The 17,066-nt window shown below is 43.3% G+C and overlaps 1 protein-coding gene across 1 annotated transcript in view; it reads left to right on the top strand.

The window, feature by feature from the left end:
* Positions 1-17,066, top strand: part of ALDH1A3 (aldehyde dehydrogenase 1 family member A3) — a 33,324-nt gene that overhangs the window by 13,101 nt on the left and 3,157 nt on the right. Inside the window, exons 6-12 of the mRNA XM_071441234.1 lie at positions 1,869-1,997; positions 4,336-4,449; positions 6,846-6,948; positions 7,927-8,111; positions 13,050-13,214; positions 14,763-14,920; positions 16,191-16,265. Of these exons, the coding sequence (XP_071297335.1) occupies positions 1,869-1,997; positions 4,336-4,449; positions 6,846-6,948; positions 7,927-8,111; positions 13,050-13,214; positions 14,763-14,920; positions 16,191-16,265 (929 nt within the window). The remainder of the gene's footprint in view (positions 1-1,868; positions 1,998-4,335; positions 4,450-6,845; positions 6,949-7,926; positions 8,112-13,049; positions 13,215-14,762; positions 14,921-16,190; positions 16,266-17,066) is intronic.

Below are 17,066 nucleotides of genomic sequence, written 5' to 3'. Positions count from 1 at the left end.
ACCCCAGGTGACAAGAGGACAACAGTCCCTTTGGCAGTGTCAGGGTGAGGCAAAGTAAGAGGTTATCAAACATTTCTCTTGGTGGCTTCAGAGCTTTTCTGGCTGAGCAAGCAATGTGGCTGCTGGTGAGCAGAATTTATGACTTCAGATCAAAATCTCAGGTTCCTCACACTGATCACCAGTTAAAAGGTATTTTCCCTGTCACTCTCAGCCACCTTTGGCACTCAGCAGTGCTTTGGAAGATGTCCCTTTAAAAGCCTACATGCAGGATGCTTTGGAAGGCCACTGTAGGAGACAGAGTGGGACTTGTAAGATCTCAGGTTGACCCTAGACCAGCAATAAATACAACAGAAAGTACAGAAACAAATTTGACTTAAGATCAACACTGAGTTTGTATAAAGAATGATTGGGGTCAACAAAACCACATCTGTCTTCAGTTTACTCAGAACAAATCTTCTCCAATTTTTTTTCCTTGTTCAATCTCGATAACACCAACAGCCTGTGGGTTTGTATTTCCTACTTGATTGAAAAAGATTCTGTCACTGTCCTGGCTATGTTTCCCTAGAGCAATTACCAGTCCTCCCTTTCTCCTATGGCTTGACTATATTTAAATATTTTATTTTTATTTAGCTAGAGAAGTTCTTAGGAAGTGCAGCATATGGGCTGTTTTTTATCCCAAGGTGATATCATGAGGCAGCCCTGGAGTCCTTCACTGTTACTTTCACCAGCCACTGCAGCAGAAAGCTCCTAATGGAGCGATTTCATGCTCTGAAACTGTAGAAAAGTAGTGTAGGTATAAATGGCTCAAGCTGCCAGGCCTCCAAGAAAACTTAGGAGAAAAAAGACAAATGGGAACATTATGGGATGTGGCCATTGGAGAAGATCACTGAAATGGAAGAGGTCTGGGGAAAGGGTGAAGCAAGTTGAAGAATAACACTTGAGACCAAATTCTGCTTTGTCTCAGGGTTAGAATAGAACTCATGGCTCAAAAGCTACACTGCTAATTTATTTGTAAGTGTGAATTTGTGGATTCCTGACATACTTGGCTTCTTTGTTGATAGCTGAAGGCCCTTGGCTTAGGTTTTGACAAGAAGTCCCCTTGCTCTTGGCCTGCTTCCATCATCCCTGAAGCAGTATTAATTATTTTTAATGAAAAAATCCTTTCTGCTGCCAAATGACCTTTCTGAGATTCAGTGTGAGCTAGATTTTCCACTTCTTGCTTAGACTCCAAGATCCCCAAATATACATGACCATGAAAGAGATTAGCACAGAGAAAACTGATGTGGACTGGTTCCTAATTCCAAATTAGAAAACTAATTGGAAAGGAACAATTTACAATATGAAGGAAGTATGAGACCTCCCCTAAATTTCCATGACTGAACAACTCACTGCAGCTTCCTATTTATAAAACTGGAACTGAATGATATTATATAACTCCTAACTACTCAGCCAGTGCTTAACAGAGAAAAAATAGGTTTTTTTCAATGAGTAGTTGCATTCTGTAATTCCCCATATACAGATGCTGTACAGAAGTGATGCACCAGGAAACTGCTTCCAACACAGTATCTCTGACGAGCCAAAATCCTACACAAAATGTGATCAAACTCCTTCAAAGAATGAGGTCACATCATGCAGAAGGTTGTCCAGCTTACAGGATTAGTGTGAGGACTGCCAGCAATATCAGGGCTCTCAGGGGGAAATCAAGGAAGTTGTACTCCTTAGCCCAAGCAAACACAGCATTATAAACAGACGCTCCTCTTTGTGGCTTTCCTCCCAGCTCCTTTCCTCCCTGAGCTGGGAAAAGGCTGCATGGAAGTGAGTAGGTGACTGTGGCAGGCTGATCTGAGCAGTGCCTTGTGTTCTTGCAGTGGAACTTCCCCCTGCTGATGCTGGTCTGGAAGATGGCACCAGCTCTGTGCTGTGGAAACACCCTGGTCGTCAAGCCAGCTGAACAAACTCCGCTCACGGCGCTCTACATTGGCTCTCTGATCAAGGAGGTGAGGAATCTCAGCAGCCCCTCCAGGTTCTGCTCTCTTAAGGTCATAAGCAAGGCTGTATTTTGAATTGGTTTTTAGATTTTAAAGAGTCTGAACATAACAAACAGACTTCCAGCTTTAATAGGCTCACAAAGGAAAGTGAGAACAACCTCTGTCTTCGGTCTTTTTTTCCAAAGGCCTTTGTGACTGGCTGGGAGGTGGCAAACACCACAAAACCTCTGCATTTTTCTCCTTTCTCAGGAAGCTGCAGAGAGAAAAAGATGCTTTTCTTCCCCTATCTTGTCTTCCCCTCTCCCAAATGAGGGAAAGGCAACAGCTCAGTTTTATTAGTGGGACAAAAAAGAGTGTGATTAGGCAGCAGTGTTGTGTTTGTTGTTTTTAAGTGGGATAATTTAACCAAGACAGAGTGCCCTGGGAAACAATTCCTCGTCATTTCTGTGGTTTCTAGAGCAATGTAGTTGTGTCTGGCCTGTAAAGTCAACTGAAATAAAGGCAAGATGAAAGGTTGGGATTTTAAAATGCTGGTTTAGGGCTTGTCAGGTAGGATCTTGTGTGCCAACAGGTCTGTTAATTGTGCAGAGGAGGTGGGAGATGCACAGAACCTTCCAGCACTGCTCAGTACATCAGCTTCCTATAGCTATGGATGTGAGTGGCTGAGGAAAACCAAAGGAGTTGTAGATGGGCTTTGGCCTCTCAGTTTCTTTGTTAGGCTCAGTCAAACAATGATTTTGTCCTTTCTTGGCTTAGCCTGGGAGAAAATAGAAAAAAATATGTTGGTAATTGTCACTTAGGGCTCTTCCATCAGGAAAGGAAGTGGAAAAATAATACCAGTTAAGTATCTCCTACAGTTACTTGGCTTAATGAGATTACACAAGATGAGTGAATGAGTACAGGGTGCAGTTGTCATGACTTCTACTGAGCCCTGCCACACCACTGCTTTTTTTGACTCTGACATGCAGCTCCCCAAACACAGGCATAGCATTCCCCCCAAAAAAAATACCATTCAGTTCTGGTAAAATTATTTTGTTCAGCTGAAATTCTAAGGTTGCTATTTCTCACAGTAGTCCTTCAAGGCAGAAGTGTAATTAGAGCACAATAATTTTTTTTGGAGATGCTCTTTTCTCTGCCCAAAATTAGCTAAATTATTTTAAGTTTTTCAGAAAAATGAATTAAAATTTTTTGGTTTTCATCTTTAAAAGGATGTAGAAGATGTTACCACACACACAAAGCTATATGTTACGTCCAATGAAATAATTTTTGGCCAACCAAAATTTTGGCTTTCATTTTTGCTGAAAAACAGAAAAAACTTTTTGGCTCAGGGTGTTCTGAACCAATTTTTTACTTCCTTGTGGCTTTGCTGCTGACTCCAAACATCATTATTTGCACAGTTTGACATGCAGTATTTGCTTGAAAACTCATTAGCCAAGATGCAAACTCCATTAAATGCATTTTTGTCATTGTCACATCCATAGAAGAAATGTGACCACCCTTCCAATTTATGAAAAGAAAAAAAGGGGGAAAAAGTCTTATGAGGATAATTTTTTTGCAAGACGGTACATGAGCAATTGCTTCCTTTTTTCTCTATTACAAAGAAATGGCATTTATTGAGGTTTTGTATTAAAAAGTCATAGGAAATGAAGCAAATGTGTTATATTCTGGAATTTCATCATTAGAAATTGCAAGGAAAACAACATTGTGCTATCAGTAGTAAGGGAAGGCCAACCTAGATGAGCAATAATTGTTGAAACTCTTGTTTCAGGAACTAAAACCAAACCAATCAGTCCCTCAGTTCTCCTTGCACTAGAATTTCACCTGAAGTTTTGCCATTTGTCTGTTTTGGCAAAACTACTAGTTGGCTAATCTAGGTTGTAAATGTGGTGGAAACTTGCATAAGTCTTGTTACCATCTGCTTTTGTACTCCTGTTTTATTAGCCCCATCATCTAGTGAGGTTTTACTGACTTCTTAATCCCTCTGGTCCCTGAAGAACCACAAATGTCAACCTTTGTTCAAAACAAACTTTCATTCATTTACCCCTTGGCTGCAGCTGCACTGCAGTAGCTGGGGGCCAAGTTTGGCCAAAAGAGTCACTCTCTTTTGACTTGAAACTGGGACTTCTCCAAGAATTCTTCCTGAAACTTGGCATTTCCTAAGCATGGCTGTTAGTTTCACCCACGTCTACTCCAGCTGGTAGCATGCAGCCATGTTACTGGAAAGCCTGGAAAACAGGGATGTATCTGGTAAGAGCTCAGAGGAGTATAGTACAACTAATCCAGGCTTCCTGGGAAATGAGCTGTGCTCTCAAATTCGCTACAGAGCTGTTTTTAATCTCTGTTTCAGGTGGGTTTCCCTCCAGGTGTGGTGAACATTGTGCCAGGCTATGGCCCCACAGCTGGAGCTGCAATTTCTACCCATGACAGCATTGATAAAATTGCTTTTACTGGATCGACCAAGGTAGGTGCTGGCTTTCTCAAAGACACCTGCTGTCCCTCTTTGCTTTCTCTTGCAAACTGTCATCCATACAAGACTGGACCTAGGAGATGTCAGTGACTTCTGTATAACCAGCACTTCCTCTGGCACATTCCATGTGACAGGATTTCTCAGAAGTGTTTGTGTCTAATTCAGATCCTTGTGCTTGTAATAATCCCACATCTCTGAGAGCTGGGTTTTGCCAAACCACCACATTTCTCTAAGGACTGTAGGAAAAGGGGCTCTGACGTAAGGGAAGGCAGTCTGCAGGGCAGGCTGGCAGTGACTTAACATCTTGTCATTGACCCAGTGGAGCTTCTGGGCATGTTTGCCTGCCAGTCCTGCCCTGCAACTGGAAAACATGTCAGTCAGAGCCCTGAACAATTCTTCCTTGGCTTTATTTACCTCTGAGGAGCTAGGACTCAAATAAAAACATGGCTTTGTGCCTAAGGCCTTCTCTGCTGACGTGGAGGGGATTAACATTTGAGCTTCATTCTGAGGCCTGCACAGTAAAGCACCTTCTATTTAGCTTTTTTCCTGTAAATAGATGTGTCTGGCTTGTTGAGAGAGAGGTGGCCACAAGACCTCTGCACTATCAATCACCTCCAGCCATCCTCTTCCATACCTACATGGGAAAAGTGCATATGACTTGGCCAAGACCATGGAGTTGAGCAGAGCTGAGACATGCAAACAAATCTGACTGCAGTAATCACTGCTGAAAATTCTCAAACAAAAGCTTGCTTAGAAAAGTGAACATTTTTCCACTGACTGCTTTAGATGTTTCTTGTAGTAGATCTGCACCTCCAGAATGGAGGCAGTGTCCAAAGAATGGAAATGCTCGCACCAGTGGAGGCAGCTGAGGCAAATTCAGTCTCTTAGTTCTTTGAGGAACACTATTCTTGCTGAGCATTTGCTCAATTCATCCATTCTTAAGTCTGCCCTTGTAATTGCAGAGTGTGATGTGAATGTGCAATGATGACAAATTACCTTGAAAGGTGTTCTTGGTCGGTAAAGGTAACTCCAAACACTCAAAAGCTGCAGCATTTACCAACACTACCATCTAGTGGCTTTGTGTACATCCTGGGCTTATCCCAGAGGAGAAGGTGTGCTAAGCCTATGTTTCTGTACAGGGATCATGGGAACAAACAGAGCACAATAAAGTATAAGTTCACAGTGAGGTTGTCCTCTCTTGATAGTTGGTCTGATCTTGGAGTTTATTCAGTTACATGCTTCTCTCCAAATCCTAGTTTAGAAATTTTTAGCCCAGATGAGACATTAGCTGTGTGGAAACAATAGAGCTTATAGACTCATCCAGCCCACATGGATCTGTTTGGGTTTTTAATGAAAAAGGACTATCCAGTGGATTAGTGGCAGAAGGAAAATCTCAGCTGCTGGAGCCTGTAGGCAAAAAACTCCTGTAGACACTGTGCTTGTCTCCTAATCCATGGGTGTGCAGGAAACACCAAGGGAGACAGATCCTTTGCTAATGCATGTGTAATTTAGAAGTGTTTTCTTCCCCCTCCACCCATCTGTGAGTTCAGCTGCATCTCTGCAGCATTTGCAGCACAATGCTACTGTTTCTGAGCCAGGAAGTGAAGCTAATTTAAAATATATTTTGATTTAGTTATTAAGCCCCAACTTGGGCTCAGTGCCAGCTTGGAAATGCTGATCTTAAACTCCACGAGAATTTTCCCATATAGATCTCTTCTCTTAGGTTATTAACTCACTCCTCTTTGGCCAGCCAGCCTGCAGTAATGCCTCTTGCAAAGCTGGGAAGCATCACTTATTTCTGCTGTCCCTAGGCCTAAGCTCTGAGTGACTAGAGAAGATCTCTCCTGAGGTCAGGAGTCATGCTCGAGTAACAAGGGCAAACCATGAGAAATGCAGACCTGTTATTACCAGACAGCTGCCCCATGCTTTCCTTCCTCACAGTTCCACTCCAGGGCAAGAGCAGTTTTAGTCAGAAATAAAGGTAAAGGTTTCCATGTGCGAAGGTAAAATACAAGAAAACAGTTACAATATGAGCAAATTCAAATATTACATCACTCTTAAGAAATTATCCTGCCCTAACAACTAAAGGAACCAAATAGTTTTAATTCATACTGTTACTAACAGAATTAGTTTACAAAATTCTGAAAGCAGAGTACAGATGTAGTTCTCCCACACAGCCTGCCCTTTCAGACCTGCCTAAACCAATCCTTAATTCTGGGGCTGGTTTTGACCCAACACATTACAGCAGTAGGAAACTCAAAGCATTTCAGAGTTTCTCCCTCACCTCTACCTGTTGCAGCTGCCATCCAGGCTCTTCCACCTTTGTTGGAGTCACACTTGAGATTTCTGGGGGAAACAACTCATGTCCTCTTTGTGTCTCACTGATACAGGTTGGAAAACTGATCAAAGAAGCTGCTTCCAAGAGCAACCTCAAAAGGGTGACGTTAGAGCTGGGAGGGAAGAACCCCTGCATTGTGTGTGCAGATGCAGACTGTGAGTATGGGCTGTTGGCTGTGTTTGCTGTCAGAGGATCCAGGGTGGTGGGCTTTGTGTCTCTGCTGTCCTCTGGCAGCTCACAGGGCTGCTGGTTCCACCCCAAAGGCTGGAGGAAACCTCTGTCCAAAGGCAGGATGTAGATGTGCATTCCTGGAGCTCTTCCCCAGCATGGGGATCATTCCCATGGCCCGTGGTGCCTTCCCTGGGGATGGCTGCAGTTGCAGTTAAATCTTGCATTTCTGTGTTTGCTATTTGTGGGCTTTCTCTTTGGTTGGCAGTGCTGCAGAGCCTGAGCCAAGCACAGGGGAGAGCAGTTTTCTGCAAAGCAGCCCCTCTGCAGGCATTCCTGTGACAGGGGAATTTTGTAGGACCTGATGTAATCCAGCCTTCACCTCTATCCTGGTGGTCTGCAGGGCTCATCTTGTGTGTTTCATTGCAATTTTGTTACATGACTCAGTAGTACTAGGAGATATGTTTAATCTGTGACTACCAAAATGGTTGGAAAATCCTATTTGGCTTCAGGAAAATCCTCTCCAGTCCTGCACAGCACACATTGAAAATCAGAGGTATTTGTGCCAGCTGCTAATTGTGAGGATTGCAAGGAGCTGGCTGAAGCTGGCATGCTGCTTTCTGAGCAATCATGACTGAAACTTGTCTTTAAGAACCAATGCATGGTATCAAGAATTGCCAGAGCAAGAAAAACTGGTAACTGCCTTCAGTGAGTCCTTGTGGAAGAAAGTATCAGGAACTATGGCCAACTAGACCTCAAGACAAAAGGCAGGAAGGGAGGTGGATGCAATAAAAGATCTGGTTTGGGGGCAGTGAGGCCCTGTGAGTGCCTTCCATGGGTGTGGACCATTGTCAGCATTTTTTAACGAGGTTTTCCAAAGAGAAGGGAAAACAACAAGTCTGGAAACACTGGAATGCTGGAACTGTGCATGTGGTAACACTTTTCCCTCCTGGGTCTTCTCACAGTGGACTTGGCAGTGGAATGTGCCCACCAAGGCGTGTTCTTCAACCAGGGGCAGTGCTGCACGGCCGCCTCTCGCGTCTTCGTGGAGGAGCAGATCTACCCCGAGTTCGTCAAGCGCAGCGTGGAGTTTGCCAAGAAGAGACTGGTTGGAGACCCCTTTGATGCCAGAACTGAGCAAGGGCCCCAGGTAAGTGTGTGTCTGAGAGTAGTTGTTGTTTGGTTTTTGGTTGTGGTTTTGTATAATTTTCCTTGTGTAAATATTATCCTTACGGATGCGGTCCCAGCAGAAGTGCCGAGGGGTGAGTAATGTATCGTGGCTTTATTTTTCCTCTCTATTTTAAATATCAATTAATCACAACTGTTGAAATGTTATGTTGTAATTTTTTTCAAAACACAAATGTATTTAATTCAGTTCTTATCCAGCTTTATGGAAGGGGCTGTCTCCCTGGTGCAGTAACACAAAGCATGTTGCAGTGAGCCATAGCTCTGTGCAGAAGAGTGCAGCTAAATGGCTATTCAGCTCCTTGGCTGTGTGGGTGATGACAAGTAGTTAGAGCCCAGAGACTCCTGAGTCCTCACTTTCCCTCTCCTCCTCTGCTGCCTTTCTGATCCTTTGGAGAAGTTTCAGCTGAATTAGGAGGAAGAAACATGCCAAACTGCTGTCAGAACCAGCCTCCTCAATACTTCCAGAGCCTTCCTCTTAGTTTTTCCTTTTGAGGCAATCTGAGTTGTGCTGGAGAACTCTGGGGGAAGATGATCCTTAGGTCAGATCTCCTAACAGGCCCACTGTTTGGTACCAAAAATAAAGCAAGTTCCCCAGAAACCTATAGCTAAGTCCTGTTTTTCTCAGCACTGCACTGTGGGTTTTTCTTCCTTGATGCTGTCTGTGTAGGATCCCTCAGAGAAGGGGTGGCTCTGAGGACATCTGCCTCTTCTTCTCTGGATCTGAATCTCCACATGATTCATGCATGGTAAAACCTCATTTCTTACCCTCATGCAGGGGCAATAAGATGAGGTACATCCCCTGCTCATGCTGAGGCTGCATCCAGCCCTGTAGCTTCTCTAGAGATTTCAAACTGCTCGGGACTCTTAGGAAGAGAATCCCGTGCTCAGACTTGATCCAGCAGAGATGAGCTGACCCTCAAACACTGATTTCATGAGAACAGCTCCTAAATCCATTCAGTTGTGAGTTTTAAAGGGTGGAACACCCTGCAGTGGTTGGAGCATGTTGAACAGGGCTGCTAGTTTAACTTCATCAGTGTTCCAGCTCCTGCCAGGCTGTCTTCCAGGGTGCTCTGTGGCACAGCTCTGGGGTCACTGCTGTGGCTCAGGGGAGACCCTTTGCACACAGACCTGTAATTAAGGGTAACAGAGTTGGAATAGCAGTGTCTGGTCAGATTTTAACTATTTTAACTATCTGTCCTTTTTTCCTGCTCTGGCTTACCTGTTATACTTGTAGGAGAGAGAGAGCACACACACACACCTGAACATCTGTGTATGCAACTGTCAAGGCCAGGATGGGAAGGTGTTGAGGGAGTGGAAGGAAACTGTAAATCCCAAAGCTTTTTTTGTGGTTGCCAGTTCAAAGGGACAACCACTTCCTCTGCAGCTATGGCTGCTCACTCTCTGGAGCCTATGTTGTGGGCACATACAGAAACTTAAGCAGAGGAGAGAAATGATGCAGTGTCACAAGGACTTAAAAATACCTCTGAAAGCAGCAAAGATTCACACTTGTCCACAAATTATTCTTCAAATGTGAAGCTTCCAGATAATTTTTCCCCCTGTTCCTGAAGTAACCTGCTTGGCTGTGAGGTTTTTTTTTATCTTGAACTGATGGATAAGGGAAGAATCACTAGGAAAAATAATTTGTCTTCTTCATCTCTCCCCATCAGATGCTTCAGATCCAGCCTGTTGCTTTCATTTTCCTTTGGTTTAAGGCAGGGTGAACATACACAACAGTATCACAACAATGCTACATAGATCCCATTGTGGGATGGTCACTGGCTTAGAAGCCAGCAAGGGGAAGGGGTTGAAGCCAGCCTTCAGGCTGGCAGTGGTTGTAGCTCATGATCTCTTTGGTCCTGCATCAGCTGCAGGTGATGGCAATCCTGTTCCACAAGAACTTGAGCTTGATGTAGCTAGTTCAGGAAAAGTGGTCCCATGTGCAGTTGTTTGTTCCTACATTGCACTGCACTGGATTGGGGAACTGGCTGATTCAGGTCTAATCCAGCCTTTTTGGAAGTGAGGAAGAATGGTTTTACTCAGGTCAGTCCCCTGACGTGGATTACTGTTCACTGGCATAGATGCTCATGGCATGGCAGTGGGGGAAAGACTGTGTCAGCTGCAGTATTGGGTTATGCTGATATAAACTGTGCTGCTCTGATTAAAATTAGGTCAACTTTAAACAGCGTTAAATTTAGACAGAAATGAGGCATGCTTCTGGTGAGACTTCTCCAAAACTCACATGTGTCTGGCAGTGCTGACTGGCTGGAATTCAAAGGACACCACAAGAAACCCGAGGGGTGCTCAGGACTGTTTGAGCAGAGTGCCAATCTCAAATGCAGGCATTTCTAAACTTTGGATTCCTGGGAGCTGTATCACAGGAAGCAATAAAGTAAATCTGCACAGATGGCAAACTGGTTAACCAGTGCATTGTACAACTGTGAGCAGCAAGCTGCATTAGATGAGACTGACATCCTGGGGCACTAGAACAGGGATTACATTAAAACAAGACTAGACTAGTTTTGTTATTTTAGAACCCAAATACTGGGATTTGTGGACTGCAAGACCTAGTCTACAGAAATAAAACAAGCACTAATTATGGCACTTTTTAACCAGTAATTATTCAGCCCAAAACATATAATTTGATTTATAAGACAGTCAATATTTTCCTTATACTGTAGACATGCACTTCAGGATTAAAGTGTGAAAATAAAACATTTAAGTAGAAAGGGTTGTGTCCAACAGCCTGTTGGACCCAGTTATGGGCTATTTTGTAGGATTACAAACACTAGGTTTGCACATGGAAAAAATTCTCCTTGTGGTCTTGACTGAAATGAAGCAAGAGATGAGGATTTGGGGGTTCCCGGATTTTCAGTATTGCAGTGATCCTTAGAAGCTCCCTTCTCTATTGAATTAGATGAACAAATAGTAGAATTTGCTTTACCAGATCATGTGTTTTTAATAGAATTCAATGCTTGAACCATAAATAATAGTGGAGTAGGGGACAGAATTTAAACAAGCCTTGCAAGCTCTAGTTACAATGACAAACAGTTCCACCCTTGCATGTCATTTTTACAAATGTTTTCTTTCCCCAGTGTCTTTTCATCTAACTGTAGTTTGCCTTGCAACAAGTTACAGCTGTATAAATATCCTTGTTTTGTTTTCTGTGATGTGAAGTGGATGGACTGGATTGGTCTGGATCACAGACATGCCAGGATGGAAAGCACTTGCAGATATTTTTGAATTATTTACGCTTGGCAACTAAGCAACCAGACAAATAGACAATGTGTATGGCACCTGCCAAACTCAGTGTGACACTGTATCCTACAGCAGGGCACACATTTCCTCAGGCAGTAGCATGAATTAAGTGTGTCCTTGGGTAGCACCTTAACACATGAGAGAACACAAGCACTTAGAACACGCACAGTGCACGTGCTACTCACACATCTGTTTGCCTGGAGATGTGCTGGGCTCTGTTTCCACTGTGTACCACAAGTATCCCAAGGACACCCTCCTGCAGCTTTGATATTTGTCTAAAAGCATGAAAACTTGGATTGTGTGTGGTCAGGATTAACTAGGGACAGGATATAGTCTGTAATCTGGAGGAGTCAAGTGTGGAACACTCCGTGTAAACAGTCCCAACTGGCAACTGGCCCTGCTGAAATAAAACCAGATGCCTGGGGAGAGGGATTGAGCCAGAACAAGCATCTGGAGATACCTGGCAATCAGAATAATCCCCCAGCCTTCCAGGACACCTTGTACCAGTGGGTGGAGTCTTCTTTAATCACCTCAATAAATTTGTCCAGCTTTTTTTTGAGTTTTTCTTTTTACAAACATCTCTAAGCGCTTTACTATCTCCAGCGTGCTGTCATGAGGAGTTTCGTCACTTAATTCCACATCATGTCAAGAGCCAGGTCTGTTTGTTTGAAACCTGCAGCTCTGCAGCCCACTGCTGCACATGGAGGACTGAAGAAGGGTCAGCAGTGAGTGGAAGTGTTGAGTGGAAGGGCTTCTGCACCTGCTCCCAGCACAGGACACACTGTGCTTGTGGAGTGCATGATGTGTTCTCCAAGTCCTGGTGCAGCTGTGCAGCTTCAGGGTCCTGTCACTGGACTGGCCTTTCCCCACCCCTACAGAAATCCATGGTTAAAGGCTGACAGCAGCACTCACTATTTGAGATTACTCCATAGTTAGGAGGAGTTAGAAAAGGTAGTCAAATGTGAGAGAGAAAAAAATGCAGGATTATATCAGTTTCTAAGAACTGTGAAAAGTGATTCTGGTTTTAAAAGCAAGGCTTTGGTGCAGCAGTTGTTGTGAAGTCACCCCACCAACAGGGCTGATCTTGAGGCTGTTCATGGAGTGTGCACTGTGGAAGGAGATGGAGGCAGAGCTCACTGGGTTCTTCCAGCTGGGGACAGAGAGCTGTAGGTGAAGCTGCACACTGCAGCAAAATTGAGTCAATCGTTCCTGGATCCTGGTCTTCCCTCTCCTGTACTGATTCTGCTGCTGGTCAGATCCCTTGCCGAGCTCTTTCATCCATCTCAGGCAGTTCTCATACTGCTGCTGAGATAAAGCAGTGCTTGGAGAAGGTGAGAAATCCCAGAGCTCAAGTGAGGTGAGCTGTGGGAAAGGGGGAAGACTCCTCCATGTGGCAGCAAACTAATAGATCAGATGAAACTGTCACATGTCACTTCACCTTGTGTTTCCTGTGGCTCAGAGCTATGCCCATGTCCTTTCTTTCTCCCTGCTCACTCCCTGACTGCCACATCCTAAACTGAGCTATAAACTGGCCCAGTTTGACAGTGCCCTGCAAATGTGCCCCTGGGCCCCATTCCATGACTTCTCTCTGGAACCATGATAATAAAGGTGCTGCTGTTTGTTTCTTTCCTTTTGTGTCTGACAGATTGACCAAAAACAGTTTGATAAAATCCTGGAGCTGATAGAAAGTGGGAAGAAAGAAGGGGCTAAGCTGGAGTGTGGAGGTCTTGCCATTGAAGACAGAGGCCTGTTTATAAAACCTACAGTGTTTTCAGAGGTCACTGACAACATGAGAATTGCCAAAGAGGAGGTACAGTACAAATCACCTAGAAAAATGCTGCTTCAGGATCAGAAATAGTGGTAATGGAGGGGGCTCTGTCTGAATCCTTAATTTTAAATATAAATAACTCAGTAAAAATAACTGACACTGGCAGGCTGGAGCAATTATTTACCCTGTAATTGCCAATGACTGTGGACAGTGTAATGTGTGCTCTTGCTCCCCTACTTTGTAGAGAAGGGGTTGCTTTATTGCAGAAAAGTGGGAAAAGAACTCTGGGACCTGATGCTGGTAAGGAGCAAAGGAACAGCCACTGAAGTCCTCTGAAACAGCCTTAGCATCTGAAACAATCCCAGATTCCATTCTCATGGCAAAATCTCCTGAGACTGACTGTTTCTTTCCTATATGAAAACATGGTCAAAGCCAGCAAAGTGCAGATCTAATACTCTGGCTTTCATTATTCATATGTAGAAATGTTGAACAAGCTGCATGTGATTAGATGCTGTGATATTCCTTTGAAATAGAAGTTAATCTACTTTTCATCATGTTCCCTAATGGAAAATAAGTAGTTGCCAAAGTCTAACTGGCATTTGTAGTTTAAAGTTTAGCCTAGTGCTTTTTATGGGGCTGCTTGCTGTTCACTCCTGGCAAGATGTTTGAATGTCTCAGATCTGCCACAGAATCTCTAAGGAACCTGGGAAAGATATCAGTCAGTCAGGGCATGAGTTACATGCTAAAAATAGAGAGAAAAAGAGCTGAAAATCCCATGACAAACCTTTTCTTAATGAACTGACTCCAAATCCCAAGGCATGATTCACAAAGCTTATCCAGTTCCATTCATTGGCAGTTTTGTTACAAATGCATGTTCATTCTTTGCCTAGGATTAAGGCTCCACATAAGAGCCTGAATATCCCAAAACAAAGACATTTATAAACCCTTGTTTGAGCTTAAAAGTGGCCCAAATGAGTCTGTTTCTCACATTCAATGGGCTTTATTGTGCTGTGAGAGCCTGCAGACCAAGAAAGGGCTCCACCTTTGATACTGTGCCTGATGAGAGACTCCATCCCAAAATTTGGGAAGCCTTCTGTATGGCTGTTGCCTCTACTGGCAACCTGGGAAGCCAAGTTTGTGGTCAAGCACAGATGTGGTTAATGCACTGCATGCAAATAAAATGCATACAGTGACAAAATCAGGGTTAAAACCAAGGAAGAAAACTTGCAGTCCTTGAAATAAATTAATTGTTACTTGAGCACACTCAGCTTCAGAGTTCAAAAGGAGAGTTGTAAATGGAGTAAGGATGAATCATTTGTAACTTGTCCAGATCTAACTCTGCTTATTTTGATTGTTACAGATGATCCATTACTTGTTGGATCTTAACATTTATTAACTACTACAGCACATCACAATGCTTCCTTTAAAGTTTAATTAGTAGCTTTTAGGACACTCCATCAGTGACCCCTAGAAGGCTAAAATATAAGATTTTAAATATATTACCCAAACAGAGCATCTGATTCTGATTACTTCAAAACTACCATAATTAGCAGATGCTTTCCTGTACTAAAGTTTAATTGATATCTGCAGATTTTTGGGCCAGTTCAGCCAATTATGAAGTTCAAGAGTATAGAAGAGGTGATAAGAAGAGCCAACAGCACTGAGTACGGACTCACGGCCGCGGTGTTCACCAAGAACCTGGACAGAGCTTTAACCCTGGCTTCAGCCCTGCAGTCAGGAACAGTCTGGTGAGCAGCCTGGGAACAGAGGATGGGCTGGGGCTTTGTTTCCTGGGAGGGGAGAGGGATTTAGGACTTGCAATCGTGTTGGTAAGATAAAGGTCGTGGGCTCCATCCCCATATGTGCCGTTCATTTGAGAGTTGAACTTTGTGATCCTTGTGGGTCCCTCCCAACTCAGAATATCTGTGATTCTCTAAATGCTGCAGCTAAGGTGGATTAGTAGCCTGCCTAATTCTTAATGTTCTGCTCAGAAGCAACATCCATTCCTCAAAATGAGGTGGTGAGGCCTGACAGCATGTTGAGAAATGGACTGGTTTTTCCTTCAGTTGAGGTATTGCTTTGTCGGGGTTGTAGTAAGCTCCACCAGACGTTGTGCCTTCCAAAACCCTCTATGTAGCAAAAAGCAATTTTCATGATCTTTTGCCAGCACCAGATGGGATTTTGCTGCATAAACCAGTATGGACAGTAGGTGGCAACACATCACTGTCACAAAGAAAAGCAGCTATTTTTGTGTACAAAATTTCTTATTTTATATTAGAATGGTTTTAAAGATGGAATTCTGATTTTTTCCCACTCAAGACAGGAAGCTGATCTGGTATCTGATTCTGATGCAGAGGATTAATATTAAGAGTTGGCACCAGAAGAATCAGCCTCAAATATTTACATAAAAATGGGATGTTGGGCTTTGAAGGATACATGTGCTGAACACACATGGAGGTGCACACTTCCAGCTCAAGCTATGCCTGTGCTGCATGACCTTCAGTCATTTGATCATACTGAGATGCTGGGGAAGTGTCTGCACCAGCTTTTTCTACCAAGGATCCATAGAAATGGGCCCAGTGCTTTTATTTTACTTGACACAATTGTCTGACACAGTCCAAATGTTTTCTGTACCTGGAAGGGGATGCTGGGGCCTCATTGTGAGTGTTTAGAGAACTTTCTGAGTAAACATGTTCATTTCAGAATGTACTTAATAAATTAGGGAATAGCCTGAACTATTTATTTTAATCATGACTCTGAACATGGCATAAATTCTAGCTCAAGCACAAATGTCTTTGCCATTAGAGGATATGAAGCAAGATGTAGGTCAGACTGAGAACTACTCAGATGTTTTCTGTTTCTGCAGCAAAAGAAGATTTTATTGCAATAATCTGATTTCTCAAGTGTATGACAGAGAAAACAGAGAGATTTCTGATTTTATTGTATTGTTGCTGTTGTCATCATCTTGCTTTTCCTTGGTATTGAATTGTCTTTTTAAAATTGATGTTTTTATTGTAGGATCAACTGTTACAATGCTCTCTATGCTCAGGCTCCTTTTGGTGGCTTTAAAATGTCAGGCAATGGCAGAGAACTGTAAGTTTTGCTCAGTATTTTGTTTCTGTGTGGGTGGTGAATGCAATAACATTTGTGACTGTGAAAACACTGTTGAATTTGCTTTTAAAGTTTAATCAGGCTTGCAGCATGCCCCACAGGGAGGTGCTAAGCCAGTAGAGCATGGATGTAAAGCATTCCTTTAGGAGCACCTTCATCTGCTTTATGAGCTTTTAATAGCTCCAGTTCAGTCAAGTCCATTGGAAGCATTTTTCCATACTAGTTAGATTTTTAGATGAAGGAAGAAGTGTGGCACCATGGCTGGGGACACTGGTATCCACCCCAAACCTGCTCCATCTTTCCATAGTGGTGTCTGTGCCTCTCTTGGCTGCTGTATCATTGCTCCTTGTTCAGGTGGGAAGGAATGATCTCTCAAATCATTTTCCATCCCACCTTCCAAGGTTGCTGCTAAATTACACAAGAACTCTCTGTCCCTATTCCCCAGCCTGGCCTGTTACAGTGGAGCCACCAGACACTTCAGCTCTTAATAGTTACTAAAGCTGAAATTTTTAAACCAAAGTCACTCCATGAGTTAGACACAGAGCTGAGACATTGTCTTAAATCTTAATTTTCTTCTCATATAGGAGCCAGGTTTTGTTAGACCATTCAGCAGACTCCTCAGAGGAATCTAACACACCTTTTCTTTCACAAGCCAGATTTAATCCCAGAAACCATTTCCAGTAACTGTTCTGGTACATCTGCTGCTCTGAGACATTCAGGTGCCTCATTTGCTAAGCACAGCAAATAAATTAATCCTCAGATGGGACATAGACATATATTGAG

The sequence above is a fragment of the Agelaius tricolor genome, unplaced genomic scaffold, assembly GCF_023055355.1.
Source record: "Agelaius tricolor isolate 1412-34295 unplaced genomic scaffold, bAgeTri1.0.p SCAF_16, whole genome shotgun sequence".
Classification (NCBI taxonomy): domain Eukaryota; kingdom Metazoa; phylum Chordata; class Aves; order Passeriformes; family Icteridae; genus Agelaius; species Agelaius tricolor.
This window is presented reverse-complemented; position numbering and strand designations above follow the sequence as displayed.